This window comes from Heloderma suspectum, chromosome 5 (assembly GCF_057233095.1).
Source record: "Heloderma suspectum isolate Gila_16-S chromosome 5, 16-S_ref, whole genome shotgun sequence".
Classification (NCBI taxonomy): domain Eukaryota; kingdom Metazoa; phylum Chordata; class Lepidosauria; order Squamata; family Helodermatidae; genus Heloderma; species Heloderma suspectum.
The window spans coordinates 39,142,677-39,165,812 of record NC_139462.1 but is presented as its reverse complement, the minus strand read 5'-3'; the positions used below and the strand labels follow the sequence as shown (position 1 = coordinate 39,165,812).

The 23,136-nt window shown below is 46.7% G+C and overlaps 1 protein-coding gene across 3 annotated transcripts in view; it reads right to left on the bottom strand.

Annotated features, from left to right (window-relative positions):
• EGF (epidermal growth factor) overlaps window positions 1-23,136 on the bottom strand; it is an 85,229-nt gene that overhangs the window by 33,644 nt on the left and 28,449 nt on the right. Inside the window, exons 4-9 of one of the 3 annotated variants that reach the window (XM_084860247.1) lie at window positions 13,662-13,843; window positions 12,587-12,826; window positions 11,032-11,234; window positions 8,085-8,087; window positions 6,800-6,922; window positions 4,610-4,732 (exon numbers count right to left, since the gene is read on the bottom strand). In XM_084860247.1, coding sequence (XP_084716373.1) covers window positions 4,610-4,732; window positions 6,800-6,922; window positions 8,085-8,087; window positions 11,032-11,234; window positions 12,587-12,826; window positions 13,662-13,843 — 874 coding nt within the window. Of the gene's footprint in view, window positions 1-4,609; window positions 4,733-6,799; window positions 6,923-8,084; window positions 8,088-10,708; window positions 10,712-11,031; window positions 11,235-12,586; window positions 12,827-13,661; window positions 13,844-23,136 lie in introns of all 3 variants that reach the window. The other 2 variants (XM_084860248.1, XM_084860249.1) reach the window with 2 other exon arrangements.

Here is a 23,136-nt window from a genome sequence, read left to right as displayed (position 1 = left end):
CTAAAGTCTCATATCCTAAAAAATGGAAGCAGTGTCCATCATCAGGCATTGTCCACATGGACAGCATGTTTTGAAAATGTCCTCCTTCTACACTGTACGGCTGCCTTCCTCACTGTGGTGAGGAACTACAACTACAACTCCCCCAGCCCCCTCAGGAGGGCAAATAGTTGGGGATGATGTGAGTTGTAGCCCAAAACATCTGGAGGGCAGCAGGTTAGGAAAGACTGTTGTATGCCATGCTATTCTGCTACTTGTTTTCTTCCAGTACCCAACAAACCATATGGAGACATCTGTTGAGATGGGTTCTAGGACTGGAACAAATTAGGGTTGCCCACAGCTGTTTCCTGGAATCCGTGGTGGGTTCTGGCTCTATCAGTCCAAAACAAAAATCAGTAAGGGCACAATCCTATGCATGTTTAGACAGAAGAAAGTCCTATAATTCCCAGCATTCCCCAGGGGGGATACTGGGAGTTGTAGGCCTTTCTTCTGTCTAAATATGCATAGGATTGCGCTCTAAATATTCCTCATCTAAGAGAACAGCCCTGATTGTGCAATCCTAAATGTATTTACTCAGTTAGCATCAGTCAGGGCTGTTTCTGAGTGCAGGGAGTGGGATAGCAGTTCAGATTCTGAAGGAGAACCATCAGACATGGGGGAGGTGTTTTCCCAGTCTAGTCCAGATATGAGTAGGCCTGCTTCTCAGGTTACAGACTTACAGATGGCTGAGCTTGAGGGTCCCTCCTCACCCCCCACCCCTGTGAGAGACAGCAAACAGGAGGTTGACCTAACAGATGCCAGGCACAGGTGCAGTGCAAAGAGAGAGAAGGCAGGGGCAGAACTTAGACGTTCTGCCCCCAGAGCTTTCCAAACTGTGTGCCGTGACACATTAGTGTGTCGGCGGCAGTATGTAGGTGTGTCGCACGAAATGCAGAAAATTGTGCGGAAGGACACCGCAGAGCTCCCTTACTCACGTTTGTTTCCCTTGGCCCCTCCCCCGGAACTTCCTAAAGCAGCTAATGTTAAAGCAACTAAGGCTTAGCTGCTTTAACATTAGCTGCTTTAGGATCATGTGGCATCTTGACGTAGGACGCACATGATTGGTGGTGTTGGAGCAGTATGGTGAGGTAGAGGCATGGGGCGAAGAGAGGGGAGGGGAGGGGAGGTGCCTCCCTGGGAGCAGAGCTTGGCCGACGCCGGCGTGGAGAAGTGGCAGCAGCCACCAGCCCTGCGAGATTTCGAGCGCGCCCTTTGCGGACTTCTGCACCACACTCCTGCATGGCCAGGCCAGAGTAGCGTGCGGGTGGAAATGCCACCTGGGACTGGGACTGCACCAAGCGAGCCATCTGCCATCTTGGCTAGTCGGAACGGAGCTCAGTGGAGGCCAGAAGCCTCAGAATCAGCATGCTCCCAATCACGCGGGCGAGCGCAGCTGCAGGCTGTCACCCAGTCAACCCACCTGCTGCTGGCTGGAGGGAGGCCACCCTACCAAACCCAATGTGGCAAACAGCAAGCCACCCACCACGTGGCACTTATGATTTGATTTCTGCCATTTATTTTTATTTTGACTCTGCTGTAATTGTGGATTAACCACCCACCGGCAGTGTACCACCGGAGAGTGCCGGAACTGGACTCTGGACATAGGCATTGCAAATATTTGCAGCAATATAGACTTGTAGTGAGACATATATATATTTACACCATTTCTGTTGGACTTTTACTTCTCTACTTGATGTGTTTTTGCAGCTGAGCTCCTACCTGGGCCTATGTGTCCTAATATGTATTGTAAATACTTTAGTTAATTGTGTTTATTTTTCACATTTTCTTGCACATATTTACATACTGTAACTCATAAATGACAACAATGTATGTTATTATCTTACAAATCATATATTTTTAAAAATATAAATGAAAGGTTTTCCTGAGATATGTTCTATCCCCATACATTTCGTTATTACAATTTATGTATGTGTCTGTATCTCTTATAACGGGTTAGTTTAACCTCTGGTTTGCTAGTAAAACTGAATTACCAAGTCACGAAATGATGCATGTCTAAAAAGTGTGTCACCAACATGAAAAGTTTGGAAAGCTCTGGTCTACCCGATTGGCGCTGCGTGAGAAGCTGCGCTTAGGGGCCTCGCAACAAGAGAGAGACCTCCCCCGCTTAAGTTAGGCTAGCGAGACTGCCTCCCGCTTCAAACGGTGGGCAACTCTCATAAATTCTATTTGCATCCCCTGAAGGCATTCCTTGTAGACAAAGAGTCTCTGAGAATTTGCATCTGTATGACCCTGTGAAGTAATGGATTAGAAGCTATAGACTGAAGCCTCTTGTCTATGTATGTTTGGACATTGAAGTGAAGTGGGGGCTAAGGGAATCCTGACAGCATCTGAGGTAGTGGCCAATGTTAGTCCTACTTAGAGTAGACCCATTGAAATGAATGGGAACTAAGTTAGTCATGTCTAAGTCTCATTTATTTCAATGGGTCTACTCTAAGTAGGACTAATATAGGATACCAAGCCTGTACTGAGCTGGTCACACTCTTCCTCACTATGGTAAGATGTATTGTATTTCTACTTAAATCATAGTATTTCTAAATTTGCAAAGACTATGCAAATCAGTGCCCTATTTTGTCCTCTTTTTTGATGAAGTGTAAGCAAGCACCCCAACCACAGCCACTGACCTTGCCCCTAACCTCTGCATGTTCAGCTGAACTTGTAAACAGTTTGCATCCAAGTAGACTCTGTCTATGCCAGTGGAGGCTGGTGGCTCCAATGTCAGTGGGGCCGTAAATGCACTCTGAGTTTCAGTCCGAACCAGTCAGAATCCTAAAAGAGCTATCCAAGATGCTGAACCCTAGCCCCAAACTAAGTTCAGCACCTTGGATAGCTCCTATAAAGTTCTGACTGAAACCCAGAGCGGATTCACAGCCCCACTGACATTGGAGGCACCAGCCTCCACTTGTCTATGCACAGGCTTAGCTGAATGTGGGGAAGGCAGAGGTGAGGCCAGCAGGTACAATCCCACTCCCACTCCCCTCCACGTGTTCACTAAACATAAATATGACCTCTGAAGACAGCTAACGTAGGCATCTAAGAGCCTATTGAGACATGCAAGCCCGGCTTACTTTCTTCTCCAAGTCACTGTGTATGTGGAAATATTTCCACATGAAGAAATGCCCAAGAGAACCAGGCAGCACACAAGAGACAGCTATTTGTTCTACAATCATTTCTCTTCAGTGTATATCTGCATATACAATCTCATGAAGAAAATAAGTGAAACTTGCATGTGCGAACCAGCCCTAAGATTAAGGTGTTACACTAAAGTGGTAACTAAAATGCTTTGTGCACATCCTACATCTTTCACTTGAACATAAAACCTACCTTGGCTGGCATACATGTGTGGAGGTTTGAGGCCTACAGAGGCAAAGGAAAAAAGGTCAGGCATAGAGACCTGGGCGGGGGGGTTGTTGGGAGGGGGTATTCCTGAGAGGAGTAGTTTCATTTCCCCAGTTAAATTTTGTTTTTCACGTTTGAAATAATACTTTTGGTTTTGAGGGAGGAGGGTATAAAAAGAGAGAGTCAGAAAGACCAGAGCAGTAAGAGCAGAGCCAGGAACACCAGAGCCTGAAGAGGGAGCAGCCTGAAGAAGTTTTAAGTGCAGCTAGGGTAGAAGTACTTGTGTTTTTCCAACTTTTATTTTCTCTTAATGCCTTTTGTAGCATTCAACTCTCTTGTGTAAATACTTTTAGTTGTGATTTGCTTGCTTTAATTTACCAGTAAACTGTTGTGGTTAAACCCTGTGTCTATAATATCAATCACCCCATGCCTACAGCCTAAACCCCACGTCACTGGAAAGGGAAAGGTAAAAGAAGGAAGGTGAGACTCTTAGGGAGGCAAGAGATCCTTAAGAAGTTGCTCAGGGGGTCCAGGTCATAAAGGGAACCCTGACAGCATGTTTAATAAATTTGAAAATGTCTTGCTTCCTCATTTCACCTGCATTAATAACTTTCAGAAATGACCCCTCCCAGAATAAAAGGTGCGACAGTAACATGCCCAGGTGAAAGTCATTTCCACCATGGGTTGACCAAGTCTCTTCTACAGCATCTGAACGACCATTCTCATATCTGAAAATATGATGTAAATATACACATCCATGGAGCTGCAATTGGCCAAGGCTTGCAGGTACATGCTTATTGTATGTTTTCAGGCATGAAAGTGCCCTTCAAACATATTTCAATGGAAAATCCTTTATGTATGCCTATGACTTTGGATGCAACCAAATTGAAGACATCATTCACCATTATTTTACCCAATATATGTTGATCCAGGCAAAAAATTCCTGTTGCATATTCTGTCTCAGTATTTGGAATACTCATAATTCAAGCTCATGATCCAATGCACAAACTGCATCACATTAATAGGATTTCAGGAGCTCAAAAATTGGTAGAGTCAGCCATCATACACAAACACACACACACAGAGGAGGGACAAAACACACTTAAGAAAGGGTTTGGGAGAGTGAGATAATGCAAGAAAATTTCCACTGATAATAGATGGAGATTTCAGAAGCAGGAAAAAAACATGCTACTCTTTCTGTTTGATTGCTACCTACCATGGCAAGTTTTCTTATCAGGCAGAAGAACAAAATTTCGTGGACATGTACAATAGTAGGAGCCTGGAATATTGACACAGCCTAAAGTACAGCCATGGTTCCATAATGCACATTCATTGATATCTGGCGGGGAAGAAAAACAATTATGGCAAATATACTAACCTTGCCAAACACAAAATCACAAAAAAATTAGTAACAGCAGTTAAGTAATTATGTTTAGATGTCTCAATCACGATAAGACAGCTATGCTATGGGCAGCTATGGAAACTTTCTGCAACATTTAAAAAAACACCTAATGGGAGATAAGTGCATACATAACCCGAAATCAGTGCTTAACTTTGGATGGATTGTGATTTATGGGGCAACTCAATGCTTGATGATATGTGGGTCTTTATAGCCTGTGAACAAGAATCCCTGAAGTTCAGAGGGTAAAAGAAAATAATGCACCAGGCTTGTTTCAGCTCCGGAGTCTAATAATTCGTGTCCATTTACAAAAGAAAACAAGGATTTAAAGTTACTAATCAGATTTGTATTAAAAATATCTCAAAGACAGTTTGGTATGTTTGCAGTACTTCCACGTCAAGGCCAAACATTCAAGAGAGGAAAGATCAGAATGTTAAAAGCTCTCCACATACAGGAAAATTACAGATGACCATTTTACCTCCATTCTGTTCCTAATATGTTACTTCTGGATAAAAACAACAAAGAGTCTTCTGGCACCTTAATGACTAACTTATTTATGCTGGCATAAGCTTTTGTGACCATTGTATGAAGTGCTAACCTGAAACTGGCAGATTTATATACATGTATTGGGGGCGGGGGGGAGAGAGAGAGAGATTGACCAGGTTCTCACAATTACCGGTGGTGCCAACCCCCCGCTGTACATACTTGTTGCATGCCAGGAGGATTTGGATATCACTGGCACCACTTGCCATGTTGTGCAAAACCGGTGAGGGCGGCTTAATAAGCAACCCAGAACCCATGGACTATTTTAGGTTTCTGGGGTAGCTTGTTAACCACACCGCTACGCCACCCTTACCAGGTTTGCATGACACGGCAAGCTGTACCAACAAGGGTAATTATCCAAATCCCCCAGCATGCACAGCAAGGGAAATAAGCTCCTGTGGCTTATTTCCCCTTTTGTGATCATGCGAACAGGCCCATAAACTGTGCTGCCAGAAGGAATGGAAATGCCAAATGGACAGACAAGAACAATTACCTTAAAAGGTGCCATTCATCAAATGTACCTATGAGAGCCTATACCCGAATCATTTGGCCATCTGTATGGATTCACACATGCATATCTATGGGACAGCTCATTATATAAATGAGTGGGGCTCACTTTAATTCCACGTCCAGTTTTAAATACAGATCAGTTCGGAGAGCTTTGTGTATTCAGTGGGAGGGACTTATCCTGTATATCTCCTGCTTCACTCTGAACAAAGAAACACTCCAGTTACAAGGAGAAAGGCAAAGGAGGACTGGTCTCTTTTAGGATGGCCACTTGTGAATGGCCAAAAAAGAGCGCATGCATCACCACAAAAAAGGGGGACAAAAGGGGATGCCTGCTTGTGTAGAATTTGCATATGCTAATTTATATGTATAAATGCACACTTAGAAGTTATTATTCTAATTTAAATAGAAATACAGTACATCTCACCATAATGGGGAAGACAGTGACCAGGTGACCGTCTCTTGTCCAAGTGGTGGGCAACTTTAAGCCCAGCTCTTCCTTCTAATGCTTATCTTTATACCAGACTTGGGTTGGGCAACACGTCAATAGAGGACATTTTCAAAATATGGGACAATCCCCTGGCAGCCCTTAAAACAGAGGTCTGTCCTGGGGGGGGGGGAGACATGGCGACCCCACCTTTGGAACAACCCCTTAGTTATTGTTTTGAGAAGGCTATGGGGGCATGATTTGGCTAAATTTGAGGGGGGGGGCGGTTGGGACTTGTGCAGTTCATAAAGCCCCCCCCACTTCCATTAGAAATGCTTTTAACAACAGCTGCCTTTTCTTCTGACATTTTTGTACTTCTGTCCCTAAAACATATATGCCAGAGAACCACTAACGATTTTTATAACGGAATGCAGTTGTTTATGGTTTGCTTAAAGACTGAAGGGAAGTTAACAAGCATGCCTGTATCTCCAAATTATGCAATGATTTTATCATCAATTCTCCTGCATTACCTTCACAATACCGCCTATTTTTGCTTACGGTAAACCCACTCATACATTTGCATTGATGGGCCTTGGAGTCTTGCTTGCAGATGCTTGGCTTGCAGCTTTTTCTGTTTGAAAGACAGGGTCTCTCTAATGGAAGAGAAGACTGGATCAGGATAAAGAATTACTTCAAATGTACCCAGTTTTTACACACACACGCACACACTGCAGTTTTGAAGCCACTTATTTACCAGTACTTGCATGACCGTCTCCTGTTGTGCCATACCACATTTTTCAGCAGTGGTAGAGCGGTAAGGAAACACTAGTGAGTTCATGCAACTTTATGGAAGGTTTGCAGGATGATTCAGTAATCCACACATCTTCATGTGGTAGAGCTGCTGCCTTATCAATAAAAGACATCATCCAAGGCAAGTGCAAGTGATGGATTGCTCTCAGGAACAGGATACCTGCCAGGGCGAGAAGCCAGGACTATGCACAATCTTCATCCAGTAGGACTACATTAAGGTGGCCTATGTCCTACTTTACAAAGGAAAGTCCTCTATTTGAAGGGGTGCAGGACCTCTTCTGGGTGGGGCTCCTCATCTGGAAGCACCCTTCCTTGTTGCTTAGCATCAGTGGAGCAGCTAAGTAATTTTAGATCCTTGCCTTAATGGTCTAATGGGGGGTGTTGCTTTAGAAAATCCATATTACTTCAGCTGTGAAGCACACAAGTAACATTTCTCTTCTACACACACACACACACACACACCCCATTCCATGTTTTACATCTGCTTCTACATTCCTGATATAGTAGAGGAGAAAAAAATGGTTTGCCGACCCCGATTTTTAAAAAAAAGAAGAAAAAAAATACCTTGGGCATATGCAGTTTCACATTTTAAACTCACTTAAATCAAAGCACCATCATGACTACAGGAATGAAATGGAGTTTGCTTCTGCTGCCCTGATGCAAAACACATTTACTTGGGAATAAGCACCATTTTGTTGTAGAAAAGAATAATATATTTCTTAAAGTAATAATAATAAACCAAACATCTGTGATCATGTACATGCCCAGCCAGCCACCCCCTGACTATATATATTCAAATGCCTGTGCCAGCCAGGCCTATTGGCCACTGCCCCTGTAACCTGCCACTCTCTGGCTGGCCAGTTGGGGGGCCCTGAGCTACAGACCCCTCGACTTTGGCCCTGAGGTCCAGTCCTAGCTGCACTACTGCTTAGAATGCTGGCAGAGGAGGGACAAATCAATCTTGCAAGAGGTCTTAGCTGGTCACCTGCAGAGGGCTTCTCCCACCCACTGACCTGCCCACACCACCTCCTTCTATTGCTCCATCTGTTTCCGTTCCTCCCACCATTTATTCCCCTTCCACCCTCCTTAGCTCCCCAACCTGCATGAAAGGAAGGCAAGAGATGCATGTGGCCTTTGGATCACAGGTCCCTCCCCCCCACTTTGTATGTATGTATATGTGTGAGCGTGTGTGTGTGTGTGTGTGATATATATATATATATATATATATAGAGAGAGAGAGAGAGAGAGAGAGAGAGAGATTATAACATACATATTCAAGGTAAGCATCAGAGACTACATATATATGGACCACTGCTGCTTCCCTGGAGTTCTTTAGACACTGAAGTGGTAAAGTATATTGTTGAAAGTGGGCTCATTTGAAGATGCTGCTCCATCATTGAATACATCAATGTTATTACATCACCAAGCAGCGCTATTTATATCTTGATTTTGCAAAAACACATTGCATAGGCTGTCTGGCCCATGTAATTCTCTGTATTGCCATGAAACAGTCTTGGCAAGGATAAGACAGTGTGCAGAGAGGAGGGGAGGGGTGAGGAGGTAAAACAGTAGGAGGCATCCTGGTTTGACCCATTGCAAACAGAGCACTAATCTCTTGGAAGGAAAAGCCCTTGCAACCAATAACCCAAATCTGACCTTTGCAAACATTAAACAGTTAAAACAATTTCTGCATTGTATGCGAAAAGCAGGTCACCTGCCATTTCCTTTTGAAAACAATGCTAGATTGTGCACTTTTAACTCCAGCACACATTGATTTAGCCTCTGCAGGGCATCTAATGAGAGCTTACATTATTTCATTCCCAGGTTTCTCTTGCTGTAAGATCCCCTTATAAATCTCATTTATACTTTAGGCTAATTAACCTCCCATCAATCCAGGTTCTTGGGCTGGATAAGCTAAACAACACAGATTCAAAGTCCAAATGGTTCATCTGGATTGGGCAACATAAGCTTCTTTCCACCCCCTCAGTGTTTTATAAGAATCCATTTGGGGCGGAAGGGAAAAGACAGGTGGGGGGAAGACCTATATTACAAGCACTCCACATTCCAATGCTTTGGTCTATTCTGCTGCGGAAGGAAGGTTCTGGAGTCAATGAATTAAAAGCTAATGAGTTATTTAAGGAAAAACTGGAAATAGCCTCCTCTTTGCAACAGCTTTATATATTGGGAGAAAAGGCCACAACGAATATGTTCATGAGTCAATAAAGTATGCTTTATATGTGCCCTGGCATGGATGGACACACTTACTCACTAAAAGCCCCTGCCATTCTGTTGCCAGCCATTAAGATCCTTATTATTTCCGATGTTGGTTGTCTATCCTCCAGCATATGCACAGACACATACATTCCCAGGCCTCCTGTCAACCTGAGCGCCGGCTGAGGTGAAATTATGCAATGACGTCTAAGCTTAGGTCAACTGATTGCATCAGCCTCCGCAATGGGTTGACCCCTTGGCATCTGCCTACACTCGTCTTTATGTATGTTTGCATGCAGAGGATTGATTAGCAGCATCCCATTTCCAAGGTTAACCAGTTGAAAATACAATCACCATACAACTGAAGATAGACAGAACAGTGATTCCCCACCCCACCCAAGGATACAGGCACAGGCTTCATATATTTCTAAATAGGTCAAATGCTTTGGATTTGCCCAAACATATCCCTGTCACTCTCCCTATTTGTAAAGGTCCCATATGTGTAAATGCATCAGGTGCCAAAATTGAATAAAGGAGAGGGCCTATTGATGGAGGGGTCTATCAATGGGAGTAACCCTGAGTTTTGCAATATAATCCTGTGGGTGTTTTTTTTTTAAAAAATGGCCCTCCCCTCAAAAAGTAAGGGCCATATATGTGTACTGTTGTACTCATACTATCACAAATTGGAATGGGCAAATCTCTCAATTTCATTTTCTCCCAGTTTCTCAGTTTCCCAATCTTAAGCTCAGTTCATCTTGAACGTTGAGAATTTCTCGAGTCTTAAGTTTGTTTCTTCCTGAACTATGAGCATTTTTAAAAGGTTTCCATCAAAATCCATAAGCATTTCTGTGCACATTTCTCCTAATACAGGCACTTTGTATGCTTTTTTGTCTAATATGCACATTTTTGCAAGCAATTTTCCTAATATAATACTTTTAAATGTTATTTTCCGTAATGTATGCATTTCTGTATACATTTTTGATTGGAGAGCACCATTGCAAAATTTGGAGACTTGCGAGTTTTAAAGGATAACCAAGCTTTGGTTTGCATAGTGGTTCGGAAGTTCAAAATTAGCTAAGTTTGCATTAAAATGTGAACTGAACAAATTTCTCCCCCATTTCTAATCAGAAAACATTGGCAGCAGACAGCAGCAGAAAAACATAATCCTTCACCTGATAGATTTGGGAATTCGATTGAAAAGAAACAAGCAGCCTGTCACTTGCTTCCCTTCAGTCAAGGCCTGAAAGGGTGGGGATTGAGCTAAAAGAGAACATGCATGTTTCTTCAGGCATTCATTCTTCAAGCTAAGTTCCTTTGATGTTGTTCCTATGTCGTTCTTCTTAAGAATATAAGAAGAGCCGTGCTGGAACAGACCAAGGGTCCATCTAGCCCAACATTCTGTTCGCACAGTGGCCAACCAGCTGCCCACAGGAAACCCACAAGCAGGACAGAAAGGCACCCTCCTGTGCATGTTCCCCAGCAACTGGTGTACATAGGCCTACTGTCTCTATTATATTCTATACTGTATAGTTCAAAAGTTCAAAAGTTGAAGCACTGAACCCAAAAGTTCAGTTGAAGCACTGTTAAGGTGGTTGAAAGGGGTAATCAGGAGCAGCAGCAGCACACACAAAAATTGAGCAGCACAAGAAAAATTGAGATGTGCCATTAATGCAAACATTATGCAAGCCCTGTGGAGTTTAAATATTCTTAAAAATTTAACAATGCTGTAACTGAAAATTACCAAATGCTTTAGAATCCATCCTTTTGCCAAGCTGTTTTAAAGGATGGACCACCAGTATCTCAGCAGGTGGAGGATATGATGGTTGCAGATTAATTGCAACTATCTCCTTTCCTGTGTATTTATTGGCTCTCCGAATAGTGCTAGTTGTTGAATCAGAGTAGTACATATGATCAGCAAAGACAAATATGTCATAGACTTGATTTCTATGGAGAAATAAAACAAATAGTTGCATCTGTTACATCAGTTACATCTAAGTTGCTCATGTGCATGGAAATACAAGGTATGTCAATAGTGCAGACAGACAGGTTGCAATCTAGAAATAGTTGCACAAACGTCCCATTGAAATCCAGCATACTTTTCTTTCAGGGGGAGGTTGAAGATCCATCTGTTTCTGCAAGCCTGTGTAGTGTAGCCTACCATTTTATGTAGATATGATACATTGTATGCATTAAGCTTCATTTTTATGTTTCTATGATTTAGGTACACTACTTTGAAATCTTTAGACGTGTCCCAGTACTGGGGAAAAGGCAGGGTATAAATAAATATATTAATATTAATTAGATGTAAGTGGTTTATAAAACTTGTTGTTGTTAATAATAATAATAATAATAATAATAATAATAACTTTCCCCATTGAATTAAATCGTACTGAAGAACAACTAATTTTCTCTGGGTTAGGAATGCAGTCTCTTAGTTTCCTTCAGATTATAGGCACTATTGGCCAAGACCCTCCTTTCGCTATAGGTTCATATTGTGCTTACCTTTGAAGCATGGATATTCAGTATATATAAAACAAAATTCTGCTGTCCTATGCCTCCAAAGCATGAAATATTTGGACCATAGCTTTCCTTAACATTTTATGGTTTCATGAAAACCTCTTTTAATAGTGTAAATCAAGTTATCTTCATCTAAGTCATCCTGTTTAATTTCCAGCTCACAGACCTCAAAGATATTAAAAGTTCCGTTTGGAGGTTTTGGTGCTGTGACAAACACTGATAAGAGCTGCAAGGTCCAGACACCTTCATGACCCAATATCCATATCCAGGGCTGGCATCAAGGGTAGACAAGGTCAGGCAACTGCGAAGGGCCCACACCCCAGCAGGGGCCCACTGATAAGGGGCCCCTGGACTTGCTCCCCCCTTCACCATGCAGCCTGCTTGCTCACCTACCTCTCGCTCTGGCCCAGACAACAGCTGTGCCCCTGCCAACTTGCTCCCTGGCTCTCTGCCTGTCAAGCAAGCTAGTGGCGGCAACAATGGGAAAGAGGAGGAGGAGCAATAACAGCTGATGACAATGGCACTGATCACCTGGTCATCAGCAAAAGGATAGTGGGTGAAAATAAATCTAGCCCCTCTGCCTCCCTTCCCAAAAATCTGGGAAGCATTATTGCCGATTTTCTTACTGGGTTCGATGTATGCAGCACTACCAGATAGAACAGGAGATGAATAATTCAAGCAGCAACATTTGCATGCATGGTTTCTCATCCATCTTAGGGGATACATGTACAAGGCTGCAATTTTCTTTACACTTTGACATTTTAGATCCATAAACATACCGTACTATATGTTTTTGTAAATGCACAGAACTACCATCATAGTTACAGGTTCCAATATGTGAAATGTCATGGTCATCATCGCCATCATCATACTGGATCCAGAACAGCCTCATATCAACCAAATCTAGTGAGATAGTTTTGATTTTTCCTGTGCTCCGTAGAACTCTCCACACCTCTTTATCATTCAGAACTGCTCTATAGATGCTGTCAAAAATTCCTTCAGAAGACCAAAATAAAAACCTGTTGATAAAATCAATTATTGCCATTATTCTATTTGAAATTTCTTCAAGAGCAGTTGAGCAGACCATACATCCCTTTCTTGACTATCTCCTTTTTCAGCAGTCTTCACTTTCTTTATATCAGTACTTGAAATATTGCCTTGGCACAAGCTGATTTGCAATCTTGATTTGCAGGGCTTGCTCAAACCATAGTTTGCCAATTCAGATGTAAAAAGAAACTCTGGTTTGATCAAACCAGCAGGTTATCTATTAAGCTGAGCACATGAGGGGAGGAAGAACATACAAACACAGGAGTCATTTCCAGTTAGGGATGTAGGAGAAATCTGCAATGAAACCAAATGAGTTCAGATTTTTATGAATCTGATTTGCAGGTTCCACAGCAGACCAACTTTTCCCCTGTCACTGGCTGTCAGGCAGATGCCATGAACTTGTGGACCATTTTTCTAACCTTCGGGAATTTTGTGTAAATTTCATCATAGAAAAATACACACACACACACACACAAATGGCCAAAAATGTGCATTTCTGCTATGGGCTAAAGCAGGAAACTGTGCATTTGGGGGGATTTGCACATTTTGCAGGAATTTGCGCATTTTTGCATGTGCCAATTTGCACGAATTCGGAAACTAAAAAATCAAATTCAGTTGACAGGCAAGTGACAGAATGAAAGGCACCTGACAACCCATGAAACACAGATGGAACAGATTTTACACTATTCGCACATCCCTATCCTCAAAACCATAGGGGATCCTCCAAACCACATTACACCTACATTACATTTTCTTGACTTCAGCATCATGTCACTGCAGGCAATAAAGCCAGTTAAATAAAGTTACCTTTTGCTTGGATCAACCACAAGACTTGTAGGATGATGTTCATCTTTTGCAAGGATTCGGGAATGGTTTTCATCCATATTGATTGCCTCAATGGTGGCCTCCTGGTAGCGAGCCAAATAAAAGTCTCGGTTTATCCAATCTACTGCAAATCCAGATACATCTTTTCCTATGTAACAAATGGTCTGTAATGAAAAGCAAAGCCAACAAAAAAATGCTAAATTGTCATTACGCTAAAATACAACACTGTTGGTTGAATTGCTCCTTTGACAACACTGGAACTCATGTACCTTAACCAAAAAATGGGCAGTATACAACAGGACTGCTCTGCCTCTGCTGGTTCTGTTGTACGTGCAGAAGTGACTGCATGTGCAACAGGGCTTTTATTCTTCTAAAAATAACCCCGGATGAGCAGAAACACTGTTTCTGGTTCAGAACAGTTCAGTGAAGTTCCCTTCTGCAAGCTCTGCTGGGCTGCCCCATTCTGGAAACAAGCATTTCTGCTCATTTTGGATTATTTTTAGAAGCATGAAAGCCCTTGCATGAGTGGCTGTTTCTGTGGTCACATGGGTACAATAGGATACTGCTAGCCAATGAGCTAAATGGATCATCCTGATGAAATTCTGAAAATGCGAGTGAAGGAGGCCATCATTAGGCTGAGGAAACAACATAGACCCATCAGAGAGATAGCAAAAACAGTGGGAGTGGCCAACACAACAGTTTGGAACATCCTGATAAAGAAGGAATTAACTGGCAAGCTCAGCAAGAGCAAAAGGCCTGGAAGACCACGGAAGACAACTAAAGGGGATGACCGCAGAATTCTGCTCAGGATGAAGAGGAACCCTTTCACAACATCTAGCCAGATCAAGAATGCTCTTGACGAGGTAAGCATGTCATTGTCAACATCTATAGTCAAGAGATGGCTTTATGAATGTAAATACAGAGGCTTCACAACAAGGTACAAACCACTGGTAACCCTCAAGAACCGAAAGGCCAGATTAGCCTTTGCCAGCAAACACCTAAAAAAGCCTGCCCAGTCCTGGAATAAGATTCTTTGGACTGATGAAACCAAGATTAACTTGTCCCAGAATGATGGGAAGAGAAAAGTGTGGAGAAGGAAAGGAACAGCTCATGATCCAAAGCATACCACATCATCTGTCAAACATGGTGGAGGCAGTGTTATGGCATGGGCATGTATGGCTGCCAATGGAGCCGGGTCACTGGTGTTTATTGATGACCTGACTGCTGATAAAAGCAGCAGGATGAATTCTGAAGTGTATAGGGCTATACTTTCTGCTCAGCTTCAGCCGAAAGTTGCCAAACTGATAGGACGCCGCTTCATATTGCAAATGGATAACGACCTCTCAACCCAATAGAGCATGCTTTTCACTTAGTGAGACAAGACTGAAGGCAGAAAGACCCACAAACAAGCAGCAGCTGAAGGCAGCTGCAGTAAAGGCCTGGCAAAGCTTCTCGAGGGAGGAAACTCAGCATTTGATCATGTCCATGGGTTCCAGACTTCAGGCAGTCATTGACTGCAAAGGATTTTCATCCAGGTATTAAAGTCAATCCTTAAGTTTGAAATGATGTTGGTTTGTTCCATTACTTATGAGCCACCAACGATGGGTGTGTGTGCATGCCACTGGCTGTACTTCCTGAATGGTTAGTGCCCCACTTTTGATACACCCCTTGAATTACAGCTGAAAGTCCTGACTTCGCTCCCATCTGGGTGTGTTTCCCAGGAAGGAGCCTGGGGGAAGGAGGACCAGCCAGCAGCTGCACCAGGTGGATCCTGAGCCTGCGTCTGCCCCCGCCAACAGGTATTTAAGGCGGGGCTGCCAGAGGCAGCGCCTCAACGTCGCGTCAAGTGCAACGCTAAGTGCACACTTAGCGTCGCACTTGGAGTCACGTAGGATCTGAAGACCTACCCACCTGCCTCTCCAGAGACACCAGCAGCCACAGATACCAGCAGCAAATAGCAGCAGCAGAGGGCAGCAGCTTTAAAGACGAGGGGGAAAGGGACAAACGTGGACTTTATCTGCTCCTTCTTAGCTGCTGTTCTCTTTTATCTCTTTTATCTTTTATATTCTTTTATACTGTTGAATCATTTTATACTCTAACATTTTAATATGTGCCTGGGAGGACTATTGGGCAACTCAGGGGGTCGGGGAGGTGCCACTATAACTGTGGTCATGGGCAGGGGAAGGTATGGCGTTGGGAGATTAACAGGCCAGCTGAGGAGAAGAGGGGCTAGACACCTTACAGCTGTCCCCTCTTCTGGTTCTTCCCCCATCCTGATGGTTCCTGGCAGCCTTACCAGTCTGCCCTCGGGTCTGGTGGTGCTACTGCTGAATGCCAGGTTGGCCCAAAATAAAATCTCCCTCATCCATGATTTGATTGTGGATGAGGGGGCTGACCTGGTATGTATTACTGAGACCTGGGTGGGGGAACTGGGAGGGGTCACTCTCTCCCAGTTGTGCCCTCCTGGTAGGGATGGGGGAGAATTTCTCCCCGAAACTTTGGGGGGCCGAGTGCCAACGTGTTCGGCCCCCTGAAGTAGTTTCAGGGAGAAATTCTCCACACACACCCCGCCCCCCGCACCCCCCCACGACGGGACTTACCTTTCCTGAATGTCCCTCCCAGCGGCGGGTCCCGGCGGCAGTTCGTCAGGTCTTTGACAGGGGCAGAGGCGGCAGCCGGTCTTTCGACCGGCTGCCGCCGCCGCCATTCCAATAAAAGTAAAAAAAAAAAAAACGCCCCCGTGATAGGCTATGTGACGATTAACGTAGCCTATCACGGCTAGATTTGCAAAGTCAGCCATGATAGGCTACGTTAATCGTCACGTAACCTATCACGGGTGACTTAAAAAAAAAAAAGCACGTATGGCTAATGGCGGCCCCCATAGGGAGCTGCCATTCACGTTCCTTATTTGGTCGCTGTAGTCTACGTAAAGATTACGTACACTACCGCGAAAATAAGGGCAACGCTATTTGCGTTGCCCTTATTTTCGCCGTAGTCTACGTAAAGATTTACGTAGACTACAGCGACCAAATAAGGAATGTGAATGGCGGCTCCCTATGGGGGCCGCCATTTGCGTACGCGCTTTTTTTTTTTAAGTCACCCGTGATAGGCTACGTGACGATTAACGTAGCCTATCATGGCTGACTTTGCAGATCTAGCCGTGATAGGCTACATTAATCGTCACGTAGCCTATCTCGGGGGCGTTTTTTTTTTTAACTTTTTATTTCCCGGCCGGGTGAGGCGAGGCGCCTCCTCCCCAGCCTGAATTTCGGCCGGGCGAGGCGGGAAGCCTCCCCCCCCGGCCTGAACTTCGGGGGGAGCAGCGAAGCACCTCCCCCCCACCGCGAAGCAAGCTGCGAGACCAGGTAAGTGGCTTTCGTGCACTCCTACCTCCTGGGTACTCGGTGCAGCACCAACACCGACTTGAGGGTCGGGGAGGGGGGGTTGCCATGGTCTATAGGAATTCAATCTCCCTCTCCAGGCTTCCTGCTCATTCGAGTGCAGACCTTGAGTGTTTGTACCTTGTGTTGGGTACCCGGGACAGATTAGGGATTCTGTTGGTGTACCGCCCACCCCGCTGCCCATCAGACTCCCTGCCTGAGCTGATGGAGGTGGTCTCGGACTTGGTGTTGAGGACCCCTAGGATGATGGCCCTGGGGGATCTCAACTTCCATGCCAAGGCCGCTGTATCTGGGGAGGCTCAGGACTTCATGGCCGCCATGACAACCATGGGGCTGTCCCAACATGCCATCGGCCCAACGCATATAAAAGGACACACGCTTGATCTGGTTTTCTCGACTGGGCAGGAGGATGGTGATCTGAAAGTGGAGGAATTAACATCTGTCCCTTTGTCATGGACAGATCACTTCCTGCTGAGGTTTAGACTCCTGGCAGCCTTCCCCCTCTGCAAGGGTGGGGGACCTATTAAAATGGTCCGCCCCTGGAGATTAATGGATTCCGATGGATTCCAGAGGGCTCTGGGGGATTTTCCTGCTGGTATGGCTGGTGCTCCTGTCGAAGCCCAGGTTGCTCTGTGGAATGCAGAGATGATTTGGGCGGTTGACACCATCACGCCCCAGCTCCCTCTCCCTCTGAGCAGAGCCCGGCCAGCTCCTTGGTATACACCTGAGCTGAGGGCAATGAAGCAAGAGGGGAGACGGCTAGAACGCAGGTGGAGGAAAACTCGTGCTGAGTCTGACCGAACACAGGTAAGAGCCCACTATCAAGCCTACTCTGTGGCAGTGAGGGTGGCAAAGAGACAGTTCTTTTCCACCAGCATTGCATCTTCTCAGTGTCGTCCAGCGGAGCTTTTCTGAGTGGTTCGTGGCCTGTTACATTCTGGGCCAGGGAGGGAGATGGTGGAACCGTCGGTAGCACGCTGTGAAGAGTTTGCACAGCACTTTGAGGATAAAGTCGCTCAGATTCGTCATGAATTGGACACCACCATTAATGCAGTTCCATTGGTAGAGGCATTCAGAGCACTGTCTGGTCCAATTTTATTGGACAAGTTTCAGTTATTGAGGCCTGAGGATGCGGACAAGGTGCTTGGCCAAGTCCGATCGACCACTTGTGTGCTTGACCCTTGCCCTTCATGGCTTATTAAATCAAACAAGGGGGGGATATCTGGCTGGGTCCAGGAGGTTGTAAATTCCTCCTTGAGAGAGGGAGTGGTGCCTGCCACTTTAAAAGAGGTGGTAATTAGACCACTCCTGAAAAAGCCTAACCTGGACCCAGAGGATGTTAACAATTATAGACCAGTGGCCAACATCCCCTTCCTGGGCAAGATGCTTGAGCGGGTGGTTGTAGGACAGCTCCAGGCACTCTTGAATTAAACGGATTATCTAGATCCATTTCAATTGGGCTTCAGGCCTGGTTTTGGAACGGAAACTGCCTTGGTCACCCTGTGGGATGACCTCTGCCAGGAGAGGGACAGGGGGAGTGCGACCCTGTTGATTCTCCTGGACCTCTCAGCGGCTTTCGATACCATCGACCACGGTATCCTTCTGGATAGGTTGTCTGGGTTAGGAGTTGGAGGCACTGCACTACAGTGGTTCCGCTCCTACTTGGATGGCCGATTCCAGAAGGTGGTGCTGGGGGATTATTGCTCTGTGCCATGGCAATTGTGCCATGGGGTTCCATGGGGCTCTATTTTATCCCCCATGCTGTTTAATATCTACATGAAACCGCTGGGGGAGGTTATCTGGAGGTGTGGGCTGAGGTGCCATCAATATGCAGATGACACCCAGCTCTACCTCTCTTTCTCATCAAAACCAGGTGAGGCAGTGGCTGTTCTGAATCAGTGCCTGGGCACGGTAATGGACTGGATGAGGGCCAATAAACTGAAACTCAATCCAGACAAGATGGAGGTACTGTTAGTGGGTGGTTCGTCTGCCCGGCTAGGTGATATTCAACCTGTTCTGGAGGGGGTTGCACTCCCCCTAAAGGATCACGTTCGTAGTTTGGGGGTGCTCTTGGATCCAGAACTGTCACTTGAGGCACAGGTGAACTCAGTGGCACGGAGCACTTTTTATCAGCTTCGGCTGGTATACCAACTACGCCTTATCTGGACAGAGATAGCCTAGCTACAGTTATCCATGCTCTGATAACTTCTCGTCTGGATTACTGCAATGCGTTATACGTGGGGCTGCCTTTGAAAATGGTCCGGAAACTTCAGCTGGTCCAAAATAGGGCAGCAAGATTGTTAACAGGGACTGGCCTGCGAGCTCATATTACGCCAGTACTTTTCCAGCTGCGCTGGCTGCCAGTCCATTTCCGGGCCCGATTCAAAGTGCTGGTGTTAACATTCACAGCCCTTAACGGCTTGGGGCCAGGTTATCTGAAGGATTGCCTCCTCCCATATGTGCCTGCCCAGACCTTAAGATCATCATCAGTGGCCCTTCTCCATGAGCCCCTGCCAAAGGAAGTGAGGCGGGTGGCTACTAGGAGGAGGGCTTTTTCTGCTGTGGCACCCCGGCTCTGGAATGAGCTCCCTAGTGAGGTTCGCCTGGCACCTACATTGTATTCCTTTCGGTGCCAGGTGAAGACCTTTTTATTTTCCCAGGCATTTTAGCATTTTAGCTTTCTAAATTTTTAGCTTTGCTGTTTTAAATCTGTATTTTAAACTCCTGCACTGCTGCTAGGTTTTACTGTGGTTGTATTGTTATATTGTGGTTTTAATGTTCTATATATTTTAAATTGTTTTATTGTGTGTTGTTTGGTTTTAATTTTTGTGAACCGCCCAGAGAGCTTCGGCTATTGGGCAGTATAGAAATGAAATAAATAAATAAATAAATAAATAAATAAATAAATTTCCTTTCAACTTCAATGTGGTGGTGTACAGAGGCCAACTGCCAAAACAGTTATCCTTGTTCCAGTATTTCTGGCCCTGACTGTATTTGTATATTTCTGTAGACTGGTTCATGACCCAAGGGAGGGCAATCCCATGGGGCTAGGATAGGGGGAGTTCCAGGCAGAGGAACTACCAAATCCCAAGCCCTGGCAGGTTCATGACAGCAGGTGAAAGGGAAACATTTTTACATTGTTACATTTTACATTTACATTTACATTTTTCTTCTATGGGAGAAGGAAGGATGTTTCCCCCCGCCAGATTGTCCCTTTCATGCAAGGGGCAATAAGTATGCTAGCTTCAGGGCTGGTGTACTTTCTCCCTCTTTCCAGGGGCATGTCAGGGGGACAAGAGGGCTTTGTATCAGGTGGCTCCAAAACCTCCCCTGATCTCCCCCAGTACTTCCTCAGAATGCCACCTTTTTCGCCATCCCCACCATTGGAGCACTGATGCTGGAGCAGCGGGGTAGTGGAGGTTTCCACGGCTGTACCATGGATGATTGTGAGGGCAGACCTCCTTCACCACCCACAGACCTCTGACTTGGTGGGCAGAGAGAGAGAGAGAGAGAGATCCAATCTATCCAATGGTCCCTGGGACTCCCTTCCGGGGATTGCAGCCTAAGTAACGTATGACAACTGTGCTATGCAAACAGAAATGCCCTCACCCTGGGGCCAGCTTGTCTGGCTGAAAGGGGGGGGCATTGCGGGCAGGTGGGGTGACAAGACATAGGGGCTTCTGATTGGTGCACCCCAGTGGCACCACCATGCAGGGAGGGGCAGGCTGAACTCAGTTCCCCCTCCCAATCTCAGCTCTCTGGCTCAACGCAGCTGTAGAGAACGACAGCTCTGCCTTGAAACGAATGAAGGACACCTGCCTGCTGGAGATCGGCTTCGTCCTCGTTGCAGCCTCCGGACTCCGCATGCAATCAGCGCGCCCAAACCGCTTCACGTCGACGCTTGCCTCGGCTCCAGCATTACTGGTGCTCGCAGTGGGGCGCTCGCACTCCGGCGCGGCTGCCTCGTGCCTGGCGCCTGCCCTGCTGGCAGGAGCGCCAACGTTGGTGGCAGCAGGCACTGGGGCTCGGCGCCTGTCGCCGCCAGCAGTTTGCAGGCCCCTGTGGGCTCCGGGACTTGCAGCGGTAGCTCGCCCGCCCCCCCCTTTTCCGCGCCTACCCGGCTCTGGTTTCCTGGCACGCGAGGCTTGGGCGCTCATGTCCGGGCGCCGCCCCCTCCTTGGCCGCCTCTTGCCGCGTCGGTGGGAGGCCCGGCGGCGTGCACCCGGGAGTGGCGCCTCTTGTCCGGCTCCCCTCCGGAGGTGCCGCCGCTTGTGGCTGCTTGCCCGCCCGCCCCCCCCACCTTGTATGCCTCCTCCTCCGGGGGTCGCCGCCACGCCCCCGGGGTGCCGCCGGACTGCGCCGCCGGTGTCGTCCTCCCCTGTGGGGGCGGCGGTGCTGGCGGCGGCGGCGCCCCCGCCGCCCGCCGCCCCCCCACTTCCTCCTCTAGCGGTCACGGCGTCCTTGTACTGCCGCGGCCCTGGGATTGCCTCGCTCGTGGCGGGGCGTGCGGGCTGGGGCGCCGCCCCTCCAGGCAGCGGGTCACAGGGCCGACGGGAACGCCGGCCTTTATAGCGGCAGCGCGCGCTCGGCTGCGGCGCCGGTTGCTGCCGGCGTTTTCCGGCCTGCAAGGCTGCTGTCCTTATGACGGCAGCGTGTCCGCCCCCCCCCCCAATTCACCAGCTCTCGCTGCTTCCAGGAGCGCAGAGCACTTGCGGCGGCAGTGTGCGCACCCCCTCAAAGTCAAGCAAACACACACACCCAAAAATAAATAATAATAATAATAATAAATAATTTAAATAAATAAATAAATAAATAAAATTAAATAAAAATTAATTAAATAAATAATGATGATGAATAAATTATAAATAAATAAATAATTGAATAGATTATAAATAAATAAATGAATGAATGAATAGATAAGAAAGAAAGAAAGAAAGAAAGAAAGAAAGAGAAGGAAGGAAGGAAGGAAGGAAGGAAGGAAGGAAGCGCCTGTATTCAGGCCCGGCTCTGGTGGCCACAGGCCCTTCCTGCACCTTGTGGGCGCCGGTTCTTACAACAGGTGACAATCCCCCCCTCCGCACCACTCACCTCTTTAGCTGTTATCGGCCGCGGAGTGTGGCCCTCCTATCTGGCATCCAAGACTCTCTGCCTTGGCTTGATCTCGGATCCGCGGATCTCGAGGCCTGGGGGGTGTTGCCTGTTGCCCTCGGAGCCCAGCGTGTAGCATCCTGCTGCATTTTCTAGGGGTGCTGGTTGGAGTGTTGGACGAGGTCCGGGCACCCGGGCCCTTGCCTCTTTCTCACCGACACGGTGCCAAGCTTAACCCACTTTCTACATCATGCCTCCCAAGAAAGGCCAAGGTAGAAAGAAAGGGAAGGGTAGGGCCCCGCCTCCCCTCCCCAAGAGACCGCTGACAAGGCCCAAATCTGAGTCTGAGGAGGAAGCAGACCCGGTACTGGCATCAATTCTTGTTCCTTTGGAAGCCGATGAGTGTTCCTTGGGGATCTCTCCCCCGCCCCCGGCCAGACCATAGAAACTCTCGGCTGTCCAGCCCATGCAAACACGACACCAGACTCAACAATCACTAATACTTTCTATTTCAGCTCATCTGGACACTGTTGAAGCCTCCACTTCCTCTCCATTAGCTCTTCTGGATGGCTCACTGCCCACGGTTGAGCTCCTCCCTTCTGCAGCCTCCTCTTCCCTGAGTGCCCAAGCATCAACATCCAATTTCCAGTCAAGGATCAGCTTCACAGCCACACGGGGTGCAGCTCGTCTGGATGCTGTTGAAGCCTCCATCTCCTCCTTTGTGGTTTCGCCCAGGTGACACTCCACAGCTGGGGCGGTCCGCCCTCCTGGGGCATCTCCGTCAGGAGCACTGCAAGCTGCATCGTCTCCCTTGCTCCCGGGGACCCGGTCGTGGCCGACCTGGATATGGGTGAGATGACTGCACCTCACCCCGCTTGTCCAGACGGGCGACCTGCAAGGCCGTGCGGTTGCCGCCTCAGCTTACCTCCCTGGGACAGCTGTCCCTCCCAATGTCATCCCCCTATATG